The 22,258-nt window shown below is 43.2% G+C and overlaps 1 protein-coding gene across 3 annotated transcripts in view; it reads left to right on the top strand.

The window, feature by feature from the left end:
* Positions 1 to 20,600, top strand: part of PDZRN4 (PDZ domain containing ring finger 4) — a 404,074-nt gene extending 383,474 nt beyond the window's left edge. For all 3 annotated transcript variants that reach the window (XM_059726014.1, XM_019492620.2, XM_019492628.2), the window contains 2 exons: positions 1,569 to 1,685; positions 15,153 to 20,600. In XM_059726014.1, coding sequence (XP_059581997.1) covers positions 1,569 to 1,685; positions 15,153 to 16,679 — 1,644 coding nt within the window. In that variant the 3' untranslated portion in view covers positions 16,680 to 20,600. The remainder of the gene's footprint in view (positions 1 to 1,568; positions 1,686 to 15,152) is intronic.
* Positions 20,601 to 22,258: the final 1,658 nt, after the last annotated feature.

The raw sequence follows: 22,258 nt of genomic DNA on the forward strand, positions 1-22,258 counted from the left end.
CCTGCTCCACAAAGTAACTGAATATCATGTTTAGGGACCTACTTAAATCATTATTTCATGTTTTTCACAGAAATGGAGATTTGAGGCAATTTCCATGAAAAGCAATATTCCTCACGATTTTCAGCAGATTTGCCGGCGGGGGGCGGAACTTATTGAAAATGAAATGCTGGTTCCCCACTGGGAGCCAGCAGTTCTCACGGCTGCTGGCCCACAAAAAAGAAGCCAAGATGGTGGCTGGCCCTCCTCCCTCTGCTGCTGATTGGCTGAGAGGGCTGCCCATTGTGTAGCCCCCTCCCCAATCTGTGGCGAGGGGTGGAACTGCATGAATGGTGGAACCGCCCCCATCCCTCAGCCAACCAGCAATGAGGGATGGGGCCTCTTGAAGGGCAGACCTCTCAGCCAATGAGCAGCAAGGGGAGGGATCTTGCTGCAAAACACTACGAAAATGGCAGCAGGTGCTGCAATTGACCTATGAATTTGCCTGCCTGTGTCCTCTATTTCAGTAGGTCCCTAATCATGCTACATACAATGACATGTTTTGTAGCTTCTTTGATGTCCATAAAAGTTTACAGGTAACAATATTCTCTCTAAGCATAGCATAGTTAGGAGTATCACTGTTGTCTAATACTTCAGCTTCCATCCTTCACCAGCTCTGTGTCACCTCCCTTCTGTACTGCTCATAATTACCCCTAAAATATGGACTTGGGCAGGAATCAACACTGCTGCCTGTATCCTGCTGATACTTCCCTGTCAATCATAGTCCTAAACATCAGTGAACAGGCTTCTCTTTCTTTAATCCATCCAGCATGATATTTGGAAAGAGATTATAAGCACAAATGGACACACAGTTTGTATATACACTATAGTGTGCAGGTGTGTACAGCCACAATCCATTCACTTAATTGAAAACCTTAGCATCAGCCCTTTTCTTTTTACAGCGCTGTCTTTGACATATTTTAAAATAATATTATATTCTTTAAAAGAAGCCAGTTCAAAGACACATCCAAAGAACAAAATAACTTTCTAAAAGTCATTCCATCATTCGATCATCCTTTTTTTGTTTGTTTGTTCACGTAGGTTTACCTGAAAGAACAATGCAAGAAATGTGATGGAAATACTGAGTGAGGTACTATTGAAGTTCAGGCACTAGAAAAACACCGGGGTAGAGGTTGTTAAAGGAAAGAGCCCAATTGTCTCATGGCCCTATTAGTATCATTGCAGTTCTTTTAACACTGGAGCTCTTGGAGGTAATGAACATGACAGCACCAGGATTATGCAGTATGCCTTTCATACATTTTGAAAGGAAATAATGTTCTGTGCTGCGCAATCTCCTTCATTATGAGAGAAAATCAGTCATACTGTTTCAAGAAAGGATAAAAGGCCTAAGAGTTCCATTTTTTATAATTTTTTCTTCTTCTTCTTTGTAGAGAACCAAACTGAAGGAGCCTAGCATTCTGAAAAGAATCATTATGATAAAAAGAACTAGTCAGGCATTGCCATTTGGGTTTACCCTATTTTAGCATGTGTCCCTGCTAACATAATATAAAGCACTAATGTATTCTTTACAGCTGGAGGAAGGGTGGCTGGATGATGAAAGGAACGAGTTCTTAGAGGAGTTAAACTTAGAAATGTTGGAAGAACAGCATAATGAAGCAATGCAGTACACAGCCAATGAGGTGGAGCAGGTAGGACTCATGCTAAATGTATCATTGGAAATTTTTCTAGGTGTTTCTTTTCTATTAATAGAGAATGAAATGTTAAGTTGAAAATTTGTATTAAAGGCTTTGATCGCATCTTAGTGACAAAGCTCTATCAACTGCAGTTCATTTTAGAGAAGGAAAATGAGAACAATAGTTTTTTAAAGCCAGTTGTAACAGGGAAGATATTTGAAGACCGGAAGAAAGTAAAGCACTGATTTCTTGTTTCCCCCTGATTTCTCATATTTCTAGACTAGTGTCTAAAATACAGAACTATTTGTCAGTCTGAAGCATTCTCACGTAAATTTATGAACTTTAAAAGCTGCATTTGGACATCCTAACTAAGACACAGCCTTGTAGGGCTAAGACATAAAACTTACTATCAGGACTGCTCTAGCCCCAGAGAATTTACAATCTGAATTTAAGGCAAGTAGTAATAGGTACTTAAAATAGTAATAGGTACTTACTTTAAAAAGTAATACATACTTAAAATAGATGAATGGAATGTAACAGTGACAATAAACTGTGTAAGAGGTAAATGTCTTTGCTCATATGCTACCCTGCTATTCTGTGGATATGTATGCAAAGGGTCAGTGGTATAGAAGATATGAAATCTGTTCCCATCTGTGGGCTTGAATAGTGACTACATGTAGAGCTGGGCAGGAAATGAATATTTCATCTTCAAAAAGTGTTTAAGACTTCAAAGATGTTCTCATCTTCCACTGGCAAAAAAAATGAAGACCTTACAAACAATTTTTAGTGAGAAGTGCATTAGGGAGGTAAGTGGGTAAGTGCACTGAGGCAGCCAGAGACCAGGTCTATTTAGATGTTTATATGAAGTAGAAAAAAGGCCCAGTAAAGGAGGGTGGGAGCCCAGTCTCAGAATTGCTAATAGCTTGGTGGGTAAGAACTTGTTTTCTGAGACTTGGACTAGGCAATTCAACCTCATTATTCCATATTCCAGATGAGAGTCAGAAGTATGGGACTAATAGTATTCTGGGGCAGGATCAGAAACCAGAAATCTTGGTCAGAAATTCCTGTCCAGAAATTCCTGAACAAGAGAAGTCTTTTCTTCCAAGAATGGTACATACTTTCCTGAGAGTAGTTTTATGTTTGACAAATTAGTATTTTCCAGTTAAAAGACATTTTGTTGGAAAACTTCTGACCAGTTCTGACTGCAATCCCTTTGTAGATCTTGTACGGTATATTAAGGCCGCTGGGTTTGCTTAATGAGAGGTTTGATAGCCCATTCTGTGGCTTATGCGTGATTTAATCTCATCACCAACTTTGTTGTTGACCTGACATGGTTCTTAGTTGGTGGCAAGAACTTTGTAGTGATGGTACATACCACGGATGCTTTTAAAATTGCACAGATTTTATGGAAAAATGTAGGTGTATCTGCTTGATTAAGTGTCCCTTCAACTTTTGAAGGAGTCTGAGGCAAAACTAGGACAAATGGATCTTGGTTTGTAATGGGGCATCAGCTTACAGGTTGACTAAAGAGTTTTCACCTCAGAGGCACTTGGTGGAGAAAGCCAAGCCATAACCCTCTGTGGCCCTTGTTACAAATTTTGCTTAGCTCCTGGAATCCATACATACTGAAGTTTCACTTCTAAATGTGAGTCTGTGTTATAAGATGCCATCTTTAACCTATACTACAGGCTGTTTTTGAAAATTTCTATACAGAATTTATAATAGGAAACAACCATCTTGCAAATGAACTGACTGGAGAATTACATTTTTTGTAATAGTTTTTGAAAAGTTTTATGGAATGTAGTAAAGAATTGTATCCCTGTTTTAGAATCCTATGGAACAACTCACTAAACTGACAGGAAGGTTATAATCTCAGTTCAGTTCTTCATGAAGTTATCTTTGTGGAACTTAGTTGGCTTCATCCATGTCAAGTTCTATAAGGACAGTTGGAAACAACTTTCAAAAGAATATAACATATTTTATATCCACCAAACCCTTATATGTAGAATAAAGCAATTATCCTAAGTAAAAGTCCAGTACAGGAAAGCATTGGTTAAAATAATAAATGTCTATTGTAGTGGTGCTCAACCTTTTGGCCTCATGGGTCAGATGAGTGCCTTGGGGGCAGTCCACAGGCTGGATCAGATTTTATGAACCAGAATCAGGCCCACACACATTTGGCCCTTCGCGGCCTCAGCTGGTGTCCACACACTAGGATTGGGTACCATGTCACCCCTGCACGCCAGGATTGAGCCCTGAATTGCTTTTGCCAGTGCTTGCTTGCTGGTATCGGCGCCCTGGAGCCCTACACCTTCCCCGCCCAGCCCCATGAGCTAGGATTGGAGCCCACACTGCCCAGACCTGTACACCAGGACCAGGCTGCAGGCTGCCCTGTGCACCCAATTGAACGTGCAGGGCCATGGCCCATGGGGCTCCCCACGGACCCCTGGGGATCTCTGCAGGCCAGTTAACAGAGCATCAGGGGCCAGATTTGGCCCTCAGGCCAGGGGTGGAGCATCCCTGGTCTAATGTACAAACAGCTAAAATTTCTGAGAGAAAAAATATATTGAAAGAAAAGACCTGTTTCAGAAATTCAATTTTCATATGAAAGAGGAATCCTTCAGTCCCTTTTGTTGCATTATTTAAATTATTCTACCAGCCTCAGTCAAAGCAATGGTATTTATCTTTGGGCGTTGTCACACAGGGTATGTGTTAGGTCTGTGGAATGGTATCTAGTATTAAAGTTAGAACATGTTCAGAGTAGTCATACAGCAAGGTTTACTACACACCCTGCATGCACAGTGTGCGCTCTGCCACTAGAAGGTCAGTGAGCAGGCCTTCCAGCATACAGTGTTGGAGCGACTTTTTCCCATATTTCTGACAGTGGCCGAAAACAGCTGAGCAGAAACAAAAGCACCAAATGACTGAGGTGATGTAAGGATGCAAATTCCAATCTCTCCTTGACCGGCCGTTCCTGCTGGCATCGGATCTCCAGGGGCTTTTTGGAGATGATGAGAGGTGGAACCAAGCAAATCCTTGCCCTGACTGCTCTAATCCATGGGTCTTCTTCATTTTGGAAGCACGAGCTCCTGGCCTTAATGAAGTGCTGCTTTGAGGACCATGATGCTGCCATGGGCATCATGCTGGCCCACTTGAAAGAGGCATGACACAATGCCACACAAACTGAAGTGCTGTTGGCCTGGTATCAGATGCCACCTCATCACTGCTAGGTGCTACTGGTGAGCTTGGACTAGTGGGAGCAGCTCATGCTTGGAACCTAGGATGATGAGCAGTGGCGGTGAAACTTTAGGATGTCCCGTGGCATGTTCATGAACCTTTTCACTGAGCTGCCTCTGCTCCAGCACCAAGACATTGGGCTTCAGCACCCTATGTCCATTGAGAGACATGTGGCCCTGCTTATTTCAGAGTCAGCCTCTGTTCTGTCACCAACCAGCTTGCCATGGACCCAACGAACAGCAGTGATAACTGTGTACAAAGTGTGTGATGCCATACTAGAGGAGCTGGGGCCTCAGTTCATCTAGCTCAAGGATCCACAGAAGGTTATCACTGGGTTTGAAGAGCTGGGCTTCATGAACTGTGTGGGCACCATCAATGGGATCCACATACCTATTCTGTACACACCTCACTGTGCCTCTTATTACAAAAATCATAGGGGTTCTTTTCCACTATACTTCAGGGAGTTTTTGGACCACTTCACTAACATCAGTGTTGTGTAGCCAAGCCAGGTACATAATGACCATGTATTCAGGAACTCCAGCCTCCCAAAGGTAATGGAGTGGGGGAGTTTATCCCTGGCTCCTACCATGGTTTTGGGTGGGCCAACTGTTTCCCTATTGATCATTATAAGGACCTGGCTACCCTGCTGTTCCCCAGGTTCATAAAGCCACTCACTGGTCAGCTCCCCAGGAAGGAGTTCTTCAGTTATCAGCTGAGCATGTTTCAGAAGGTGAAGTGCACCTTTGGGCACCTAAAGGCACACTGGAGATCCCTAGTGGTCTTCCCTGAACTCAGGCTAAGGAACATTCCCAGCTCTGTGGCTGCTGCCTACATTCTCCACACTGTGTGAGATGAGAGAGGAAGCCTTCCTGGAAATCAGACCAGCTCCAGATGGACCCATGGAGAGGGAAGCCCCTAGCACTTTAGATGGTGCCCAGGCTAAAGTGACATTCCCAGCAGAGTGTCCAGGACAAAATCACCACCAAGCGATACTGATAAGGGAAGCCTTGGCTTCCTGCTTTCTGGGACAGCATTCTGCTGGGTGGGAGGGGGTGAGGGGACCTCTGAGCAATTATGAACCCTTCATTCACTGTGCTGTACCTTTAATGTGCTTTTCCAAAATATTGGTAAAATTCTTTCATATTAATTGCTGGACTTAACGCTGCCTCGGTGAGGGAAATGGAGAGGGGAAACCAAGGAACAGGAGAGCTGGAAGATTCGTGCAGATGCTGCATTCAGTTTGAGAGGGTTACCTGAGAAGGGGAAACCAAGGTACAGACTGCAGACTAGGTCAGGCTAAGGCCTGGACAGCAAACACACCAGGGACAGATTTCATAACTGTGCAAGCTTTATTTCTTCAAATGAACCATGCAAACTGAGCAAAATGCACATTTGCACAAAATGTGCTGTCGTTTTGGGTCTACCCAAGTCCTTTATCCGCAGGTCTCTTGGCTGTCTTTGAGGGTCCCTGAGGGTACTATGGCATGGAAGTATGCCCCTCAACTCTGAGCCAGATGGCTCCAAGCTGCATCTCCCTGGGCAGGTCCAGCACTGCGCTGCTGGGGAGCTGGAGGGGGGCATGTAGCACCAAGGACCTTCCTCCCATTTCATCATCAAATTTCAGGTACCTTTTTGTGGCACTGTCCCCCTGCTGCTCAGATTCAGGCACCTGGGAGGTGGTAGCATTCCCTGCTGCCCCAGGCAAGAAATGGGCTGCCCCTTCTGTGATGTTCAGTGGACCTGCCACTCAGACCTGTGCTTGGCATTCTATGCTTGGCATTCAGCCATGCCAGTGAGTGCAAGGCTCTGGCTAGCCAGAGCAGCTGGAGTATGGGGAGGCATGCATATGGCATGGTGTGCCTGGCCAGTCTCCCCTTCTTCCCACTGACCAGTTACTGTCCAGACAAGGGTGGTGGGTGGCACAGGCAAGAGGTGGCCAGTTTTCATGGTAGCCCAAGCTGGTATGAGGCTGGTGCCACTGCCACTGGCTGGGTGGGTGAGGGGAGGTGGCTACAGGTGCCTGCTGCCTCACTGTTGTGGCATGAACACACTCCTCTGCAGTGACAGCTACCCTACCAGGAAGGACCTTCATGACTCTGCAGTGGTAGCCACCCTGTCCAGGAAGGATGTGCATGACTCCACAATGGACCAGAGGGCTGCTTGGATCTGGAGAGCAAATTCCTGGACCCTCTCTGAATCCCTTACCAGTCCCTGCACCAAATCCAGGAGCCAGCAGTCCCAAGGCACAAAAGTCTGTTGAAGAGCTCTTAGCAGTTCCTCCACCCAGTTCTGCCAGTGCTTGTAGGCAGCAAACCAGCTCTCAGTACTGTGGACTCAATGTGTGGAGGATTCCATGATGTCTGCCAGCATCTGATCTCACTGGTCCCACTGACATTTTTAGCTACAGGACATCCGCTGAGTAGGAGTGTCCCTTTGTGTACTTGGGGAAGCATCAGTATTAGACCCTCCTGAGGTGTCACCAGCTGGACCTAATTCTGAGGGGTTAACTTAGTAGACATGATCTTGACCGGGTTTCCATAGTTAGCAGATGACATGCCAGTTCTGGATTCCCACATACTCTGCAAGTGTGCAGACAACAGTATTTTGAAAGCAGGGCAGACCTAGAAATGGTTACAAATTTGTAGGTACTGTGAGGGAAGGCTTGAGTGTCTTGCTGTCCCACCAGACTCACTTCTGTGAGCAACCAGGACAAAATTGGAACTGCCATGGTAAGCAGTCTCTCAGCTATCTGCTCTTAGCTAGCTATTGCCTCCTCTTTCTTCGTCCCCAAGAAGTTCCCATTAGGGGGAGCTCCCCCCCCCATGCTAACTTGTCTGTTTGTCACTGTCTCAGAACACCGCTTCTCTGGCCGGTATCTGCCTGGCAAGAGTGTCCCAGCAGTGCAGAGAAGAGCTCTTTGAGTTGCAAGGTGGCTGTAAGGTACCAGGGCACAGGTAGTCTTGCCTAATGGTTAGGCCATCAAGGGGAAGCAGGGACTGGAATTGGGTCAAAGGGAGCAGCCATGTACCAAAGCCAGAGGGAAATCCAGAAGCAGAGTCCACAACCCAGCCCAGGGTCAGGATACAGGGGGTCAGATGCCAAGTACCAATCCAAGGAGCAGTCCACAGGGAAAAGTACAAACAAAGCCAAACCAAGGTCAGAAGCCAGGAAACAACCACAGGGGATTTCATAGACATTAGGGCTGGAAGGGACCTTGGAAGATCATCGAGTCCAGTAATAATAATCGAGTCCTAGAGCCTGCTCCAGGGGCAGGAAGTTAGCTAGGGTCAAAGGATCCCAGCAAGATAAGCATGCAGATGTTTCTTAAAGGAGTCCAGAGTAGGTGCTTACACTACCTCTGAGGGGGATCTATTCCAGACCTTGGGGGCTTGGACAGTAAAGAAGTTTTTCCTTACATCCAGCCTAAAATGGTCTTGGAGGAGTTTGTGACCATTTAACCTTGTCATCCCTTGGGGCACTCTGGTGACCAGTTGTTCCCTCAGATCCTGATATATACCCCTTATATACTTATAGGCTGCCACCAGGTCACCCATGAGCCTGCACTCTTCCAGGCTGAAGAGTCCCATGGCTCTCAGCCTCTCATCATAATCTGATTTCGTGCCCTCTGATCATGCACATAGCTCTCATCTGGACTCTCTCAAGCTTCTCCACATCCTTTTTGAATTGTGGAGCCCAAAACTGGATGCAGTACTCCAGCTGCGGCCTCACCAAGGCTGAGTACAGTGGGAGGATGACATCCTGAGATTTGCTTGAGAAGCATCTATGGATGCAAGCCAGGGTTTTGTTCACTTTACCAGCTGCAACATTACATTGGTGGCTCATGTCCATCTTGTGGTCAATCATGACCCCCAAATCCCTTTCAGTCGTTGTGCTGAGTGTAGCACTGCTGAACCTATAAGCATGATGAGGGTTTTTTTCCCCAAGCTGGAGTACCTTGCATTTTTCCATATTGAATGTCAGTTTTTTATCTTCCTATCAAGGTCAGCCTGGATCACCAGCCTATCCTCGGTGATGGATGTCCACATTGTTAATAAAGACCTTAAAGACATTAAAATCCCAAATCAAAGTGCAGAAATAAACCAAAAACTGGGGTCAGGAACCAGGAAGCTTGCCACCGCAGAACTGCTGACTGTCCTTCAGACTCCAGGGCCCAGCTTATGCTAAATGAAAAGGTGTTGCTCCCAGCAGCCAATCAGGATGTTTGTTGCTGCACAGCTAGGGTAGAGTTCACTAGCTGGGGCTTGCGGATGATACTAAATTGTGGGGTGAAGTGCACACTCCAGAGGGTAGGGAACGATTGCAGGCAGATCTGGACACGTTAGAAAAGTGGGTAGTACACAATAGGAGGCAATACAACAAGGACAAATGCAGAGTGCTGCACCTAGGGCGCCAAAATATCCAGCACAACTACTGGCTGGGAAGTGACCCTCTCAGCAGCACAGAAGCGGACAGGGATATAGTGGACTCCAAGGTGAACATGAGTCGTCAGTGTGACGAAATCATTAGCAAAGCTAACTGCACATTATCATGCATCAGCAAATATAACCAAGGAGGTGAAACTTCCTCTCTATGTGGCACTGGTCAGACCGCAGTTGGAGTACTGAATCCAGTTTTGGGCACCGCACTTCAAGAAGGCTGTTGATAGACTCGAGAGGGTCCAGAGGAGGGCCACGTGGATGGTTAGGGGCTTACAGAACAAGCCCTATGAGGAGAGACTGAGGGACCTGGACCTCTTCAGCCTCTGCAAGAGAAGGCTAAGAGGTGATCTTGTGTCCACCTACAAATTCATTAGGGGGATGCAACAAGGGATCAGAGATGCTCTGTTCACCAGGGCCCCTCGTGGGGTAACAAGGAACAATGGTCACAAACTGACAGAGAGCAGATTTAGGCTAGATATCAGGAAAAACTTCTTCACAGTAAGGGTGGCCAAAATTTGGAATGGGCTTCCAAGGGAGGTAGTGCTCTCCCCTACCATGGGGGTCTTTAAGAGGGGGCTGGATAGTCATCTGGCTGGGGTCATCTGACCCCAGCACTCTTTCCTGCCTAGGCAGAGAGTTGGATTCGATGATCTGTTGAGGTTCCTTCTGACCCTTGGATCTATGATCTATGCTGTAGGTGGTAATTTGACCCAGGCTGGCCTGCCTGATCAGTGTTCCTGAAAGTGGCAACCTGCAAGATATGCCTTGCTGCTTCTGCAGTCCCTAGAATCATGGAAGAGAGGAGCCAATTTTGGTGTTTCCCCAGGAAAAATAGTGATTCCATGGAATGTGCGTGAAGTTTGGAAACCTTCCTGTGCCTGTGTTATAGCTTCATAGCTCTGCCAGACCTCCTACCAATGAAAGCAATGATCAATCAGGCATTGATCACTTCACTCTTCCACACTCGCAGGCTCTCCCCTGAAGAATAATGCCCCATCCCATACCATGCCCCAATGCACCAAACTAGCTATTGCTGAGACTCCAAGCTGTGAGAGGCACCTGAAATCTTGACAAATGACAGCTTTAACTGCCACCTGAAGTGGCTGTGCCTGGTACCCCTGGGGTGATGGAGGTGGCTACCACGCCAGGACTTGAACAATGACAGCGTCGCACTGAACCAGTCTTGGGCCCCCACAGAAGAAAATATGGGATTGCCCCGGCCATACCAGCAGTGCCTTTGGGGGTGCAGGGATGCAGGGCAGCAGGGCCTATGGTCTATTCAACACCTGCTCTCCTCTCAGGGCTTTACCCCCTCTTCTGCATCTCTGCTTGTGCTCAGATACAGCTAAAGAAGAGTCTTTGATTATATAGTTCTGTGTGTTAGTGCCCCAAAAAGCTGTTCCAGGGGGTTAGACCCTGGATGTGAGGGTGGGAGCCTGTCCCTAGGCAATAACCAATATCCACAGGCCAGGGCAGCCCCCACTGTGCACGGAATATTTGGAGAGTGAGGAAGGGACCAGGGCATGGGCAAAGTGGGGCAGTGAGCTGCCATTGCTAGACAAGCCAGTTTGGGGATGAAGCAAGGCACTTCACAAGCATGGTAGGGGACCATGCTTGACAGCACTCAAGACATCCCTGCTCCAATCATTCTGTGACTTCCAGCATTAGATTTTAATGTGGATCTTCTGCTAGTCCTGCTGGTATGCCCAAGCCACCATCTAGGCAATGATGAACTCATAAACCATCTGGTTTGTCAGCTGTCCTTCCTGACCTTGGCAGTGCTGGCAATGATTCTCTCCTCATCCCAGATCACAATGTAGTCCAGCACCTCATCACAAGTCCAGATCACAGTCCTCCTGATGAGTCTGAGGAGGACCTTCTCTGGTTTGGATTGGTTCATGAAGCCAAGTGTTCACTGTCTGCACCAAAGTGCCCAAACAAAAGTGGCAGGCCTTGGCAAATACTGCTGTTTACAGTGGGTGCTCAAGTGATGCCATGTGGGTCAGGGTCACACCTAGGAGTGGGTACAGGTGTTGCTTTGGGATTAGCACCACCCCCCTGAGCAGTAGAGCTTGGGTGGGTAAATAGATCATTCCCTGGAGCAAGAGTTGTTGGGTGGCCAGGGCTGGGAGTGATACATTCTGGAATACTGGAGGAACACAAATTACTCCTATTATCTCTATAGAGCAGGCTGATGGTAGCTGAACATAATACAATCTATAGATACCCATTACCCAAAAAGTTGTGTTTGCAAGCACACTTAACATGTTATCTGCTGCTTGATCACATGGACACTAAAATTTTAAATGCATTTAACACATGTAAGTGGCATGTGCAACATTGTTCTTTATCTTCCTGGCAGCTCTCTACGCCTCTGTCACTATTGCATTCGCCATCAGAGGCTGATAAGATAGCCCACTCTCCTGGTTTGGAGCAACAGGACTGATTCAGTCTCTGCACTGGGACTCTCTACTTTCAAACTTTAACAGCACTCTAGATGTTAGGTTACAGAATAAATGTTGTAGTTTAGATTAGAGAATAAATATTGTAAAGCCAGAGTGAGAGCAATGTCTGCAAGATTAGCCATTCTTACAAGAATGAGTGCTTATCCAAGTTGAAATACAGAATTTTTTGAGGTTCACTTACTGCTAGATTATATGTACCACCAGGTTAGGATTCTCATCATCTGTAGTTCTTTCTCTATAGATGAGATTTACTGAGTTCCTTGGTCTTTCAAACAGAAGTAATTGTGGAGCAACAGTCAATGTGCATTTAAAAAACAGGATTATTAATTTTCAATAAATAATGTGTAAAGTTTTAAAAAGTAACTTTGTTACTCAGAAGTCTAAGTCCCAAGGGTAATTTATAAATATGTCATAGTATCATGTACTGCATTTTAAGCAAATACCATTTTAAGCAAATACCATGGTCCCCTACCATGCTTGTGAAGTGCCCCGCTTCAATTATTTTCAGTCTTTACAACTGAGCAAATAGTGACATTTAGATTTTTTTTACAAATGTCAGTCTCTGTTATTTAGAATATATATATATATAATATAATTAAATTTATCCTGATTACTTTTGTTTTTAGTGCCAGCAGGTGAAGAAAGAATATCTTTTTTCTATGATTTAGTTTCTTCAAAGTTGACAAACTGAATAGGAGTTGAAAAAGCAGAAATGCATATTTCCTCCTTCCAGTGCCTTGTTAACAACCCAACGAAGGTTTATTTTCACATAAAGTGTGATGTGTCCAATAGGAGAGGCAGAGAGAAACCCGTCCCAATGGCTTGGTGGTTAGGGTACTTACCAAGATGAGGGAGATGGCAAAGCAGAAGCTTAATCATGGATTTCCCACATCTGAGGGGAGTACTTTAAGCACTAGGCTATTTCAGAGTGAGTCTTCCTCATTTCTTCTTTCTAAAGATGATGGTTTTGTTCTGGTGCAGACAGGTAATATTTTTTAAATCTTTAATTGGTTATGGGATTGAAAAACCACTGCTACTAAGTCCGGAATTCTAGAATTCCTTTTGAAACTGAAACTAAGGTTCCATGGGTATGTTAGAAAAATGTATGAAATCTTAAAAAGTCTTTAGATGAGGTTCATAGTCCTTCACAGCAATGTATCTGCCACACAGAGGAAGAAGAAATAAAGGAATATTACAAAAAAAGAAAACATTGTGTGGTAAAAACAATTTATTGTCATAAGCATGGAACGGTAACGTTGCTTACATCTCAGACTATTGATAAAGCTTCTATATACCACTGAAACATGCCAGCATATATTCTGTATGTATGCCTCACATTTTAAAGGAACTAATTCAGAAATGTTTTAGAGCTATTTAAAATGTTATTGATACTGTGTTTCATTTTCCTTCTTCCTATAAAGCCAAAATACTTTAGTTGCTCTAAGCAGAACTGTAAAGACCTCAGAGAGAAAAATGCATAGCTATAAATTTTAGAAACCTCTAACAATTACACTATAATACTTCTGGCTACTTGCAGACATTAAAAAAAAGAACAAAAACAGCACTTAACTGTTCACTCCTGCCCTGCACCCAGCACATGCGCAAAAGAGGCAGTGTGTTAGTTGGACCCGGCTCGCTCAACATCTGTATAGATTGGGTGCTTTAGTGGGCCTTTTTTGGTGCTTTATCTAATAGCTGGTTGAATCAGCTTTAGATAAAAGTGCGAAAAAGCCCTGCTGAAGTGCCCAACCTATACAGATGCTGCAGAGCTAGGTAAAAGTAATGCACTGCTTCTCCCGGTAAAGTGCAGTTTGGGGGGGGGGGGCTACATTTGCAAGCACCTTTCATGTCCACAGTAACATTGCAGTTTTAAGTTCTAGTATCTGGGAGCCTTCCAAAAGTTTCCTGGCCTAAAAGGCCATGAAATATCAGATTTTTAATTTCTCACCTATTCAGGGTTAAATGACACTTACCCTAACCTCTTAACAAATTACATTCTGGAGGCTGATTCTGCAATTGGTATGGGTGGTGGCCAAGTGGGTAAAGGCAAGGCTATGTTTGGTATATAGTTCACTATCGCTACATATGTTCTTTGAGCTGATGTGTATGTTTAAAATATGCAATACTGCTGTAAGGATAGCACTTTCCTAACAAGGCTTTCCAGCTAGTAAGAGAGAAACTTTTCTCATTTTTGATAACTCTGTTATGACCGCTTGCTTGCTGCTGGTGATGGGATTTATTCTGAATTTGCTTCACTCCTGACACTTTATACCTGTTTATTTTTTTAAAACTGTGCCACCTACTTACCCCCTCTTTTCTAATAAGCGAAAAGAAAATAGTTGAAGGGTTCATTGTTCTAAAGTACTAATGGCACACTGGGTAGGTGGGGGCCTTTTTTGTATCTTCTAGTATCTTTCACGTTAGAAGAATCAGCTGTTGTTGTGTGCCCTCTTGAATTTTGTTTCCTGTTACTTGTGCACTGTACCTTTTTTCTCTCTTTAATCTTGCTAACCATTATGCTTAATTATGTAATTACACCTTTAAAAGGGGAAAGCACTTTAAGCTGATACTGGGTGCACTTAGGCATACAGTAAATAGGCTATGTAAATTGCACTTTGGATGATAGTGTTAGAGAAAAGGGAGGAGTGGGAATGCCTGTAGCACATTCAGTTAGAAAAAGGAAATACATACACTCCTTCAGTACAATGTTTGCTAATACTCTTGGCACTAAAGTGCATAATAAATAAGAAGGTACCATGAGTCAGGAGTGAAATAAAAGCCAAGAGCAAAAATATTTTTTTTTGCTGGTAGTGAAGTACAGTATGTGTAGACACAATATAATAGCCCCACTGGTAAAAATAATCCTTATTGTAACATCCTATGTTTCGTAAGAGCAGCTTAATCTAATTTTTGAAGTTATGCAGGCATAATGTTTGCCTTAGGTTTGAGAAGAGCTTAGCTCCACCAGTGTCTGGCCATAATCCAGAGCTAAAAGCAATGCACTGTATGGTGATCATTATCTTTAAGCATTGAGCTAAATTGGCTTCGCTGGGGAGGGAAGTATTTATTTCCTGTCTCTGGAAGATATGTCAGTGGTTTAACAGTGCTCTACTTCCTCCACCGTTCTTCTCCCAACTTTCAGAAATCCAGGTGGGCTCTGGAGACTGAAGCATGAGGCTCAGAGAGGTTTAAAAGGAATAAGCAAGTAGGGATACGGTTCAGTCAACCATTTTCACTCAGGTTAAATTAGAACTCAACTGTTTAAGCAAAACTCAGATCGAAAATATTTACATTTAATATGGCTTGTATCTTGTCATTGTTTGGTTTCTTCTTTTCCTTAGCCAAAGAAGCATGAGGAAGAGGATGGCACAACAGACACTGCAACTTCATCATCCAACAACCATGAGAAAGACAGTGGAGTGGGGCCCACAGATGAGAGTCTACGTAATGATGAGAGCTCGGAGCAGGAGAATGCACCTGAGGAGCAGAGCACTGCTGCCCTACAAAGCAAGCGGGAGCTGGGCCAGAGCCAAGATACTTTAGGAAGTGTTGAACTCCAGTGCAATGAAAGCTTTGTGTCTGGGGAATATATTGAATCAGATTTTGTTAGAAACCAAGATGAGGACTGTGAAAGGTTTCGGCAACTCCTGGAACTCAAATGCAAGATTAGAAACCATGGTGAATATGACCTATATTACTCAAGCAGTACAATAGAGTGTAACAGAAAGGAACAAGATGGAGTGGAGCATGAGCTACAGTTACTCAATGAGGAATTGAGGAATATTGAACTCGAGTGTCAGAACATTATGCAGGCTCACAGGCTTCAAAAGGTGAGGGATCAGTATGGAGATATTTGGGCCTTACATGATGGAGGATTCAGGAATTATAACACCAGCATAGATGTACAAAGAGGTAAACTGGATGATATCATAGAGCACCCTGAGAAATCTGACAAAGATAGCTCCAGTGCTTACAACACAGCAGAAAGCTGCAGGAGCACTCCACTGACTGTTGACCGATCTCCTGATAGCTCACTCCAGAGAATGATCAGCATCACCAATAGGAAAAACCTGAGAAGTACAATTGTAGCTAACCAGTTGTCTTCTGGACAGAGTAGCAGGGAGGCAACCCCAACCAAAACCAAAACTACTGAGCAAAGCAGTACTGTTGAAGACAAGGTAATGGTTTCAGAAAGCAGCAAATTCACAGACCAGGAGAAGCAAAGCACTGAGCACATTCCTTACCTATCTCCATATCACAGTTCATCATACAGATATGGGAATATACCTGCACATGCAAAACATTATCAAAGCTATATGCAGCTGATCCAACAGAAATCTGCTGTAGAGTATGCCCAAAGTCAGCTCAGCCTAGTGAGCATGTGCAAAGATTCATCGAAGTGTACAGAACCGAAGATGGAATGGAAAGTGAAAATAAGAAGTGATGGAACAAGATATATCACAAAGAGACCAGTACGAGACAGAATCCTGAAGGAACGTGCCTTAAAAATTAAAGAGGAGCGCAGCGGAATGACAACGGATGATGATACGATGAGTGAAATGAAAATGGGACGTTACTGGAGCAAAGAGGAGCGGAAGCAGCATTTGGTGAGAGCCAAGGAGCAGAGGCGGCGGCGAGAGTTCATGATGCGGAGCAGGTTAGAGTGTCTTAAGGAAAGTCCACAAAGTGGCAGCGAGGGCAAAAAAGAAATTAACATTATTGAACTCAGTCACAAAAAGATGATGAAAAAGAGGAACAAGAAAATTTTGGACAACTGGATGACAATCCAAGAACTAATGACACATGGTGCTAAGTCTCCAGATGGCACAAGGGTGCACAATGCCTTTCTATCAGTTACTACTGTATGAACACAACTGTTTCAAAGAGTATACTACCAGTTTAGGTAGAGTCTGATTGCCTCGTTCAATGTGGCATTTTTATATATTTTGTGACTGTTTATAGTTTGGCCTTTTTTGTAAGCAAAATAACTTGGTAATTTTCATTTGTTTTTCATATAATGGTACCTTCCTTAGTGGGCAATCTTTCTTTACCATGCAATATATTCATAATATTCATTTGTATAAAAAAAAGAAAAGTAAAACTAAAAAATGGAGGAGCCACTCAATTTCTTACTTTAATGTATGTATTGTAAGTTAAGATCTGGATTTATTTCTATAGTTTTCTTTTTTCTACTTTAGTAAAAATCCAATACCAAAACAAAATGTTTTATACAGTATCCTTGCTTCTAGGCATAACAAGTTGTTAAACTTTTACATGTTAAATTGCATCTGTTAATAAGTCATGTCCTACATCCCATCATATGGATCAGAATGACCTTTTCCACCAACACATTGTACAGTACATTTAACCTGTAAATTGCAATTGTATTTGTCCAAGTAAATGTAGGTGGGCAATTCTCCTGTGGTATGTAGTGGCATTCTTCATGTAGCTAGGTAATATGTGATAATTGTGAAGATGAAAGAGAAATAAATTATTGCTTATCTTTAAGGGGAAAAAATATCAAGAGTTCCTTGAGTTTAATTGATTACTTTATTTCCACATGTAATTTTTTTAAATGAAGAATTAAAGGACACAGTGCACTAATCAGTATTTCCTATAAAGCAGATACAGCTTTTTCCTACCATTATTTTCTTATAAACTTTATTCAGTAGACCTAGTCTTGCTTTTCTTCCTCATACAAAACTTCAGGAGGTTTGCTTAGTAAGAAAACAGAGTATACCTATAAGAACACACATAAGAGCCCAAGTTATTACTACTTTCCCCCATGATGTTGTTTTTGTTATTGTTATTGTTGTTAATTAAACAAGTACAATCAGTGTGTTCCGATCTTTCAAACAAGTAAGTCATAACTGCTCATCAAACATACTTTCTCTGTCTTCTTTACCCTAGGGCAGGGTGTCAAACTCATCTGGCAATGAGTGGCATGGGGCCAGTCCATGGGCCAGTTGGGACTCATAGATCAGCCTTGCAGTCTAGTTCTGGAGTGGGCGCTACATGCAGCACGGTCCTGGTGCAGTCACTCCAGAGCTGTGCAGTATGCCCCCAAAGCCACCACTGCTGCAGAGCAGCTCTATATAGCCTTGATGCCCAAGCCACCTCAAGGCTGCAGAACACGGCCCTGGAGCCACTGCCACTACCACTGCCATGGAGCTGTGCAGCACAATGCCAGAGCTGCTGCAGGGCTGTACAGCATGGCTGCCGCTTGCATACAGCATGACCCCAGTGTGCCACTCACCCAAAAGGAAGTACTAAAGAATGGTGCTATAGCAACATTGCCATACAGCAACGTGTAGACATACCCTTAGAATCTAAGTCCTATATCCACATCTGCCTAAGTCATTTGGAAACATCAGTTGAACTTTGGTTCTGAAATAATTCAGGTGTTCTTCAAAACAGGATTTAGGCATGTCATCTAATTAGGGTTAGATTTTTCAAGATATTTATGTCATAAAGATTCATCTTGTAGAATTTCAAAGATTATCTGGACTCCTAACTCCCACTTATATCAACAACTGATTATAGATTATCAGTTCTGGAAATCCCACTAGGTATCTGCAAATTAGATTATACCTTTAGATGCCTAAACCCTTTTAAAATATGTCCCTTAAGCAATTTTAATGGTACTCCTTGTTGTTTAATGATTTACTCCAATAATCAGAAAAATAAACACTTATCATAGCAATCTATGTATCATACAAGGATTTTTTCTTCTGAAATATAAAACGTTGCTAACATGTGCCTGTTCATATATACTGAGAATTTTTTCCGGTTTTCTATATTAAATTCATAGATTACTATATTCATAGATTCATAGATGTTAGGGTTGGAAGGGACCTCAATAGATCATCGAGTCCGACCCCGTGCATAGGCAGGAAAGAGCGCTGGGTCTAGATGACCCCAGCTAGATGGTTATCTAACCTCCTCTTGAAGACCCCCAGGGTAGGGGAGAGCACCACCTCCCTTGGGAGCCCGTTCCAGACCTTGGCCACTCGAACTGTGAAGAAGTTCCTCCTAATGTCCAATCTAAATCTGCTCTCTGCTAGCCTGTGGCCATTATTTCTTGTAACCCCCGGGGGCGCCTTGGTGAATAAATACTCACCAATTCCCTTCTGTGCCCCCATGATGAACTTATAGGCAGCCACAAGGTCGCCTCTCAACCGTCTCTTGCGGAGGCTAAAAAGGTCCAGTTTCTCTAGTCTCTCGTCATAGGGCTTGGTCTGCAGGCCCTTAACCATACGAGTGGCCCTTCTCTGGACCCTCTCCAGGTTATCCACATCCCTCTTGAATTGTGGCGCCCAGAATTGCACACAGTACTCCAACTGCGGTCTGACCAGCGCCCGATAGAGGGGAAGTATTACCTCCCTGGACCTATTCGTCATGCATCTGCTGATGCACGATAAAGTGCCATTGGCTTTTCTGATGGCTTCGTCACACTGCCGACTCATGTTCATCTTAGAGTCCACTAGGACTCCAAGATCCCTTTCCACTTCCGTGCCACCCAGCAGGTCATTCCCTAGGCTGTAGGTGTGCTGGACATTTTTCCTCCCTAGGTGCAGCACTTTGCATTTCTCCTTGTTGAACTGCATCCTGTTGTTTTCTGCCCACTTGTCCAACCTGTCCAGGTCTGCTTGCAGCTGTTCCCTGCCCTCCGGCGTGTCCACTTCTCCCCATAGCTTTGTGTCATCTGCAAACTTGGACAGAGTACATTTCACTCCCTCGTCCAAGTCGCTGATGAAGACATTAAAGAGTATCGGTCCAAGGACCAAGCCCTGCGGGACCCCACTGCCCACACCCTTCCAGGTCGAAACCTACCTATCCACCACGACTCTCTGGGTGTGACCCTCCAGCCAATTCGCCACCCACCGGACTGGGTAGTCATCCAAGTCACAGCCTCTTAACTTGTTCACCAGTATGGGGTGGGATACCGTATCGAAGGCCTTCCTGAAGTCTAAGTATACGACATCCACCCCTCCTCCCGTGTCCAGGCTTTTTGTAACCTGGTCATAAAAAGAGACTAGATTAGTCAGGCACGATCTGCCTGCCATGAACCCATGCTGGTTTCCCCTCAGCATAATTTGTCCTGCCGGGCTCTCGCATATGTGAGCCTTGATAATTTTTTCAAAGACTTTGCCAAGGATGGAGGCCAGGAGAGACCATTATTTTCAGGCCAGGAGAGACCATTAATACTTCTACTGTAGTCTACTGTTTAACAATGATCAGAGAATTTCATCAAGTCTATAGTCAGCCCAGTAAGTTGAGCTTGACAGAAACACAGCTTTTCAGAAACACATTCAGTCTTCATTTTAGTATATCAAAATATGGAGAAGTCATTGTTTCCTTTGAGCAGATTATTCCAGTGATATGTCACCCTCACTCTTAAAAAAGTGTCCCTGTTTCCAGTTAGAATTTATTTGATTTAAAATTCCAGCCATTGATCCTTGTTATGCCTTTCTGTTAGGTTTTTAGCACCCAGTATTTTTCTCCCCATAACCAAGTCAATGATTCAGGGCAATAGTTCCCTAAAACTGAGGAAATCCTATTTCAATCAATAATTAGAATAGAAATCTGGTGAATTTTAATGTGATTTAATATCAATATTTAATCACTGAGAGAAAATGAGGAAAATCTGAAAAGGTTTGCATAACTTGACTTATTAGATAAGAAATAGGAAAATCTGACAGTTTTTATACTAATATTGCCCATTCAGAGAAGCAAATAAGTAATGTTTATGCAGAATAATGTATGAAGAATTTTTAAGTGAAGAGAAATGGACCAAAATCAGTTGAGATAAAATGGAAAGCTAAGGTGTTGTTCAGCAATATTTGATTCTTGAAGAGAAAAGCAGCAAGATCAGAAAGGATTATATTGTCATATTAGAGAATTACACACAACAGCATGAAAACTGGTTGAGATTTATATCAATATTAGCTGCAAAAACTACATTAAAAACATTATTAGGGTCACAAAGTCCAGCACTAGGCTTAGACAAAAGTGCCCAGGTAATACTGATTCTGTTGGTAGAGTCAATATCACACACTGCCATATTTATTTGCCCTTGGAACCCTGGCTCATTCACTCCTTTCAGATAGGACATCTATGCCCGTGCAAACACAGGGCACCTCACAAATTGTCCTGTAAAGAAGAGAAGAGAGATAGATGGATTAGATTTGAAAATGTATAACCAATCTCCCCTCCTACAAGCACACCTCCCCTTTTATCTATTACCCTCTTCAGATTCCCTTCACTTCTTTTCCTTCCATTTCTGTCTTGTTTTCCACCCACTCTTCCTAAACATCCATTCCAAAATACATGGAAGAAGCCTCACTAGGGCCTGTTCATGGTTCCCTAAGTCCCTCTTCTAGTTTCCTCTCTGCAGTATAATTAATTTAGATTATTGACTAACTTCTTTTTTGTACAGGTCTTTGAAGGGCAAAAGAAAAGTGTATGTGTGTGGGGGGGGGGGTTAATTAAATATTTTGATAGTATTTAGTGAGCCAGCAAAGCTAAATTCTAACTTTAAATCAGACTGACCGTGAAGAGGCATAACATGATTTTGGGCTGTCATTAGGAGGTCCAGTTGCTGCCCTATTGGACTCACTCTGTCTCCATAAAAATCTGAACTCTGTTTTTTCCCTCCATATTAACAATTCTTGTCCAATGAGATGAAAGACTGACATTACTCATGAACTTTTCTTTAAGCAAAAAATGTCATAATTTTTATTGTTAAAATACATGTCTGCATGAAGCTACGTTAAAATGTAAAGAAAATATTTGTCATGTTGTCACAGACTTTTCTGTTAGTAAAAAACAATTTTCTTCTGGAAAGGAACCTAAATAAAAATGCCTTTTAACTAAAAAGATGCCAAATCATGGGATTTTATTTTTTTAATATCCAAATCCAGCCACTCAACCTTATTGGGAAGGAGTATCACATGCCCTCTAACATCCCTCAACTGCCTAATGAGAAATATTGGCCATGGGTATGGGGAAAACTTGTAGGATCCTTGGGACTTTTTAAAAAATTAGAAGCTTCCTACATAGACAATAATCATTTCTTACCAAAATATCTTATGTACATAGATGATAAAATATATGTAACTTTTTTCTTACTCTGGAAGGGTATGGACAAATAATCAACTTTCTGTGAGTTAACAGAGAGAAGGTGCTCACTGTAGAGCTGCTGATGAATGGTAACTATCCATCTCACTGTTCCTGCCTCATGGTAACTGAAAATTAAACAAGGACAACTTGACCTTGCATAATTGCAGATAAACTGCCATGGCTTAGCTTTCATTTACCTAAGAATAAGTATGGCCAGATGGACAATTGCCACACATCAAATGCTTTGCAGCAAATCTCACTGTTAAGTTGATGCTATTCAGCACATGCTGTAGGTAGCCTACTCTCATGCTTAACCATCCTCATG

This window comes from Alligator mississippiensis, chromosome 4, assembly GCF_030867095.1.
Source record: "Alligator mississippiensis isolate rAllMis1 chromosome 4, rAllMis1, whole genome shotgun sequence".
NCBI lineage: Eukaryota > Metazoa > Chordata > Crocodylia > Alligatoridae > Alligator > Alligator mississippiensis.